This window comes from Lytechinus variegatus, chromosome 15 (genome assembly GCF_018143015.1).
Source record: "Lytechinus variegatus isolate NC3 chromosome 15, Lvar_3.0, whole genome shotgun sequence".
NCBI lineage: Eukaryota > Metazoa > Echinodermata > Echinoidea > Temnopleuroida > Toxopneustidae > Lytechinus > Lytechinus variegatus.
In genome coordinates this window covers 27,479,851-27,487,553 of record NC_054754.1, presented here as the reverse complement: position 1 = coordinate 27,487,553, position 7,703 = coordinate 27,479,851, and the positions used below count along the sequence as shown (strand labels likewise).

The 7,703-nt window shown below is 36.1% G+C and overlaps 1 protein-coding gene across 1 annotated transcript; it reads left to right on the top strand.

Moving 5' to 3' along the window:
• The first annotated feature begins 2,979 nt into the window (after nt 1-2,979).
• Nucleotides 2,980-6,972, top strand: LOC121429242. Its single transcript, XM_041626204.1, has 2 exons — nt 2,980-3,283; nt 4,599-6,972. Exon 2 carries the CDS (start codon nt 4,689-4,691, stop codon nt 5,997-5,999), a length of 1,311 nt encoding a protein of 436 aa, XP_041482138.1. The 5' UTR covers nt 2,980-3,283; nt 4,599-4,688; the 3' UTR covers nt 6,000-6,972.
• Nucleotides 6,973-7,703: the final 731 nt, after the last annotated feature.

Sequence of the window (7,703 nt, the reverse complement as noted above, 5' to 3'; positions counted from 1 at the left end):
CAAAAATAAATGAAGATGCTGACAGCAAAATCATCTTTGTATCAAAAAGGAGGTAACAAAGATTGATTTCACTTCCTCCTTTGGTTTATTTTATTTCCCTCTTTGTGACCGCACACGGCGCACCAGTTTGTACACCTTTCTGGACTCTTTTGGAGGAATCCTACCAAGTACCAATTAAGATCCACCCTTAGCATAGCTACACTGGTTCAGGTACTCTCAAGCCTGTATATTGGATAAATAAAAATAGATAGTAGAAGAAAAAAAAACATTTGATTGTTTTCATAGGGCAAAGTCCATTTAATGCTAAAAAAGAATGAGGCGGAGGATGAGGTCCGTAAAACCTGCAAATTACCCCCCCAAAAAAAAAAAAGAGACATACATACATACATAAATGAATGAATAAATAAATAAGTAAATAAATAAATGAATAAATGAATGAATAAATAAAATAAAAATAAATGAATAAATAAATAAATGAATAAATAAATAATTGAATGAATGAATAAATGAATGTATAAATAAATAATATAAAAATGAATAACACAAATATAAATTAAATTCACATTTGGTATCGCTATAGACAACCCCTATGCCGGAATTTTACCAAGTTAAATGATTTTAGTCGGACACATATTTATGAACACAATCTTGTTTAACAGACGGGTCAGTAACTCGACCACGCTTGGTTTCTATCCAATTATATTTTTGCCATGTTCAATTAATTTCTCGATACCAACTTTCTTGTCCGTGATTTGGAAAGCCGCTCATACACCATGCACCGCCGATCATAACAGCTGGACATTTCGCTCGCTGCGCAATCATGCTGTCCCCATGACAACCAAATTGTGACGACATTGAATTACGTCACATGGGGAATGGGTTGTGAAGTAGGGGACAAAGTGCTGTCGGGCAAAAGGAAAATAATGGCCCGGACATGATGTTTTCTTGGATATTAAATTCCAACCTCGTTTATCCGAAGTATATCATGTACATGTATATTTTTCCATCATTCTCCTCCGTCGCCGACACAAGGGGAAATGCAGTTGATGTATTTTTGTGGCGACCGAAATAGCACTCGGTGGCCGATTAATGGCCGTATGACATTTTAAACGATTTCCACCATTCTCATTTTGCGCATGACTTTAATGTTTTATAAGGCTCTCTGGTTCCATATGAATTCTATTGCATACTTTCAGAATTCCTAAGATTATTATAATGTCCATTATAATCATCCCCTCTATGTTTAATTCACAGTTTTGTTCCATGATTTGTATTATCTTTCTTATTTAAATTCTAATTCCACAGTTTGAATTATTTCTCGTAATAATTTTAAGGTATCGTAATTCTTCCGGGTGCCGCTTTTAAATTCCACATTGCATTAATAATGCACACTTTATGTATATAGTGCCTGATTCAAATTATGCGCATTATACATCCTGGTTTTATCGCCTCAAAAATAAAATATTCAGATATTTTTTTCATCTCTGTAATGACCTTACCCTTATCTCTCATATCCTGTTTCTTCCTTCTATCATTTTATTTTTCCTAACGATTGTTCTTAAGTATGCTCGTCTTCACCCTTAAACACTTTATCCCTCTAATATCCCGCATTCTTATCCTCTGGTCTTCTTAATTTCCTTGTCCTTATCTTCAGAGGAGGCATAAAGTTTGTTTGTTTTAAATATATCTGCATGTTAATATTCGTCATCATCATCATCATGATCATCATCTTCATCATCATCATTAACATCATCACCATCATCATCGCTGTCATAATCACCGTTGTCATCATCATCAATGTAATCATGATCATCATCAACAACATCGTTGTCGCCGTCGTCATCATCAATGTAATTATCATCATCATCAACATCACCACCATCATCATCATCATCGTCATCATCATCATCATCATCATCATCATCGTCATCATCACCATCGTCATCAATGTTATCATCATCATCATCATCGTCATCATCACCATCGTCATCAATGTTATCATCATCATCATCACCATCGTCATCATCATCATCATCATCATCATCGACATCATCATCATCATCATCATCTCATCAGTATCATCACCATTACCATCATCATCATCATTAACAACATTATTATCATCGTCTTTATTTCATTCATATTGGTGGAGGTGCATGAAGATGACGGACCATTTATGAACTTTTTTTTTCGATATTGACCCGGCTGATGTTAGTGATCTTATACTAAAGGAGGGCATAAATGTTGTCTTTTAAGCTACGAAGAAGTATTGATCCCGAGTAATTTTTATCGCAGAAGTAAACATTATTTTTAAAATAAACTCTTGGAATTGGTCCGAAAGTGATTAATTTGTTTGTGAATATGTATCCAACCAATGACTATGGACAAAAGATAAACATATTTATTTGTTAGATTCCACTTTTTTTTAAATTCTGTTTTATTTTTTAAAGATATGAAAATCTTACAGATTTGTTTCTATGGCTGCCATATATATATATTAAGGAACCTCTTGAATGACGGATACTTTCTTCTGATGGAGAACTTTATAGAACAAATCAATAATTGTTCTTGTTTCGGGAGGATCTGTGGTCCACCACTAAACCGCCAACCGATTTGGGGGAGGACTTTCATGTAATCGATATTGATGTGCGCCATTTTGAAATAATCAATATGAAGGAATAATAGAGGGTCAAACTAAAAAGTAAATAGGGGTGCAAAAAGTAACAGTTATCAAAACAAAATTGCAGAAACATTGATAATTTATGATTTAAAACCAGCTAAGGAATACAATGAAAGAAATATACTTCATTCTAATTCACTTCTCCTTATAATTAACGTTGAATTCGTTTGTTAAAATGGGGATATGATTTATATTTGGGTTTCTTTGGAAAAATATCACCTCATTGATATATTGACTGATCCACCATCTTTAAATAGGAATTCCTGTATTCTTTAGAAGGGCATATGCGATGTCTAATTTTACTATAGCAGTACTATTTACAATGTACGACGTATCCACAACAAAGAAAAACATAGAATAGGAGTGGAAATTAAGCTTTCATACAAGGTTAATTCCTTTCGAGAAATAAGTACCAGGATTCAAAACTCAATCGCATCTTTCTTAAGTTTATCCTTTATTAAGCTTATAGCAGGTACATTTTAGTACAAATTGTTAACGTTGAGACAAGCATGTAAAAATGAATATTTGGTTAATCATTTTGGAGACGTCATAGAAAATTATTTGAGCCGCGTGGAATTACGCCAATCCGCACGGTGACTGCTGGTAAGTACTTGCTCTTTACGCAATGCACTTCTTACGCATATTCTGATAAAATAGGGGACTATTGTTCAAGTAATATTTTTAAAATCATCCTTTTTTCGTTTTCCCTTAAAGTTTCGCTCACAAACTCAATGAAAAAGTTAAAAATTGACATTTTATTTCTAACAAAGCATGCATGCAAGAGCCAAACCGGTGGCGAAACGAATGAAGTAGTTTCAAACACTGCATACCAAGGTAGCTAGCTATCATCGCATTCAGTTGCTTCAAACTTAACAGCTCGGTTTGGGGCTTCCATTCTTGCAATAAAAGTAGCAAAAAACTCATAAATGTCATACATCCGTATAGCCAGGCAATGCTGAAGTGCACATGTCCATATACTATTTTCGTCTGTCCATAAATGATTTCCATTTTTTCTCACTGACCTTATTTATGTCTCATTCATTTTTCGTCTCTTTTTAAACATTCACTGTCTATATTCCAGTACAGAGTCTAAAAAAATAAATATTCCAATGTGAACAGATACCTATGAAAGGGGCAATTGATAGATTATCTACTTTATAAAGGGAAGTTTTTTGTCAGAATGACTTTTTGGGGGTGTTAATGTTAATCTTTGTTTCTTTTATCGAATTACAAAGTGTAGGCAATGCCAAACCTATCTCCCATTTCCACAGATACCTGTTTTTCTATTTCAATTATGTATTATAAATTGTCTACAAAATATACCATATTGTGTAAATTTGTCATTTATGTCATTGAATATCATATGACGCCATGATTCGTATTGTAAATGTTTGTTATAAATGCATGAAAATAATTTGTATTATACTTTCTATTCTGTTGGAAGTAAAACTGAATTTGAATTTTACAGCTCTAAAAAATCATTCGTTACTTGATTTTCGACTAACCAAAATCATGCATTTCGGGACTTGTGATTGATATGTTGACTTGCGTTTATTTATTAATCGAAACTCTTTATGCAACTAGCCCCTATTCAACAATATGGTTCAACCCCACTGCCTATATGGGAGTGGGTAAGTCTTATATAAAGTCTAATTGGAAATAAAGAAGTCACAGTTTTAAATCTATTGCTTTTTTCCTACCGCGTTTAAAAAACTCGATGATATCAATGATAACATTTACTTTCCCAGATAAAGTACTATGCAAAACAAAGTAGATATTGCGACTGAATTCGTGACTATTTGCATTATCTGTTTTTTTTTTAATAAGAAGTAAGTTACCCGTAGATTTTTTTTACCTTGAGTCTTTAAATCCAATGCATATTTCTATCAAAATTAATGATTCAATCTTTTTTCTTCAGATCTATCAGATGCAGAGATAGCCTTTCTTCAAAAACATTCTTAGATGTAAAAGTTAGTTCGTGGGATCGACTAAGCACCCGTGATCCGACATGCCCTCCCCAGGCTGGCAGGGGGATGATCCTCCCAACAACATTCACGAGGTCTACGATTATGTCGATCGAGAACTGAAGCTATTGAAAACCCGCCTCGCTACAAAGATCGAAAAGTTCTTCTACGGCGGAATAGAGCCAATACAGTTTTTGCTTCATGTCGAAGAAATTTTTAAGAGTAAACATCGGGTAAAGCGAATCAAGAGCATGATTCCTCGAGTAGCCGGGATGCAGGAGCTTGATCTGTTTATAAGGACGTGCATGGAGGTTCGACGTCCAGGAGGTGTCCGCGATGCAGGGTTCAGCAAGGACATCCAGACGTTCGCAACCGCGTTCACCCGAAGCGCCAAAGCTCTTGCAGATCTCCTAGACGAAGTACGCGACATATACAGCATTGTCCAAACTTTCTGCAGGAACTACCAATCGCTTGAAGGGGAGTTTGATTTGAAGTGGGCCCGTAGCACGAATCTAGAACTCAAATCCACCCTGGATGCTATTGATCAGCTCCTTACCGATGCTCATCCGGGTGTGAACATCAAGTTGTTCAGTGCAGACAAGTTTTCTCTTGAGGTAGCAGAGAGCGTGGACTCTAAGCGATTTCCGGTGCTTCGGCTCTTTCCGGATCTCTTCCAGAAGTTCTACTTTTGCATCCATCTCCTTGGGAAATGGCGGGCCAATGATCAGATTTATCTGGAAGATATTCAGTTCAGATTGATCAAAACCAAGCGTCTACAAAGACTGAAACAGGAAGAGTACAACACCATCGAGCTCGAGCATTCTAACATCCTGAGTAGCATCGTCGAGAAACGACTCCGCGTTCGCACTCGAGAAATGAAAGAACGAATAAAGCAACTAGACCAAGAAATCAATAAACTCGTACACCAAAATCGGGGAATGAACCAGGAGAAATCGCAGGGTGAACACGACGTCCTGGAAAGAAAACGAATGATCTTCCAAAACAAGGACGTTGCGGACTTTTCCAAAGACATTGACAGTATCCTAGGCGTGAGGAAAGACGTCGAGATCCTGCACAAGAAGCTGAAGTCGTTGAACAGGAGTTTAAAGTTAAACGAACAGGAGTTGATCGCACGCCAGAAGGAGAAGGCTGAGCTGGAGCGAGACTATGAAGACACGAGGCAGGCAATTAGTCGATCCAACCAACTTGCTTTTGAACGATCAGAACTCTCTAAGGAAATATCAATCATCAATGAAAAGATTCATGAACTTGAAACGATCTTCTACAGGAAGACCGACCGTCAGAAGCTGGAACAAGCTTTTGAAGAACTCAGGGGGTCGGATGAGAATGGTTAGACTTTTGCTTATGAATTATTGATATGTTTTGAATGAATTGTAGATTCTGCCAAAGACTATATATGTATTCATCAAAAAATATAAACCTTTGTTCTATAAACAAAGGGAAAATGTACCTCACGAATTTCTGGGACCAGACCATCAATCACTGTGTAAGCTATGTTAGATTCGGTCACATCATTGATATAAGCAGCAGTACACTTTTGCGTGTAGATGGGGCGGAGGCTCGGACACATGACCCTCCTAAAAAAAAGTTTCACCGACGACCAAGTAAAAAACAGAAAAGGAAAGAATCAGACAAAGGAAAGGAAAAGGGTGAAATATTACATTATTGTCTGGATATTACGTCAAAATCTATCAACAAATCATATTTTCTTATCCAGAAGGTAACATTTTTCTTACTCGCTTCGCTTGCATGCAGCCCTTTGACAAATATTACCCTACACGGCGTGTCTGGTCCCTATTTCTTTTTTTTTCAGGGGGGGGGGGCTCGTTATGCCACTGCAGTAGTGCCTGGATATAGCCGGAGGCAAATTTTCCATTGTGCTGACCCCTAAAAATGTTATTTTTCAACTTCACATTAACTTCTCTCTCATGATCGTACCTGTATTCCTGGATGGGATATTACTTAGTAAGTACAATGCAACGAGGCGTCTCATTGTATCGCTTTTTCATTTATCTTTTTTAGAGACTATTGTCCTGAGATTTTCTGGTTCTATCCAATGAATGGGTTATTCCAGTAATTCTGTATAATAGCTCCGTTACTAAACATAACGGTGCCTGAAAATCATAGACCTTAACTTGAGCATTGTATTTATGGATGAAAGAACACCTATGCATTTACCCACGCATTCAAATGAAACTCACCTTGTAGATAACCTGCTTTGAATCCATTCGACAAAGAGTTAATCCCCCTTTTTTTAAATTAGAAATGCAAAATGGCTCCACGGTAGGTTCCAAGCTGCGGTGGGTACACAGCAAAAACTGTGGTGTTAACCGGTGTACATAGAGGACCGCACCAGTTATTTTACACCGGTGTTAAATATGTGGTGTTAGTTTTACACCTATAGGTGTTATTACAACACCTTTGGTTGTTACATTTACACTCTTTGGTGTTATGTTAAATCTCTAGGGTGTTATTTTAACACCTCAGGGTGTGATCCTCTATTAACACCAATTGGTGTCAGTTTTAACACCACAGTTTTTACAATGTACATTATTTTGAATGGATTGAGCCTAAATGTTTAGATTATTCTCATGTATGAATAATTATTATGTTCATGCGATTTTATTAAAAATGGAATAAATGATTTATCAAAATTCACAAATTAAGCAGTTTTGGTGAATATCTATTTGCCCCACCCCTCCGAAATTGTTTTTATGAAATCAAATGAGACATCCTATCTTAATTGCGGTGTAAGAAAAATCTGATTCCACAACTCATAAAGTTATTCATATTTGAATAATAGATTTATGGTTAATCTTAACAGCTAATAAATTATGTATGATACAGAAATGAAAATAGTAAATCATTGTCTGAGATTCCTTCCCAGCAGAACCCCAAGCATCGTAAATTCTTTCGTTCCAGTTTCAATCCGTGCATTTATAAGCCATACTTTATTACCCCTCCTCCCTGCCTTTATCTTAATTTCTCTTATCTTTGCTGGTTGATTTGTATAATGTTTACTATATGTATCGTGTAAT

Bases quoted from the DNA above. Each gene is read 5' to 3' on its own strand.
- LOC121429242 (XM_041626204.1), top strand. From the start codon at position 4,689: ATGCCCTCCCCAGGCTGGCAGGGGGATGATCCTCCCAACAACATTCAC.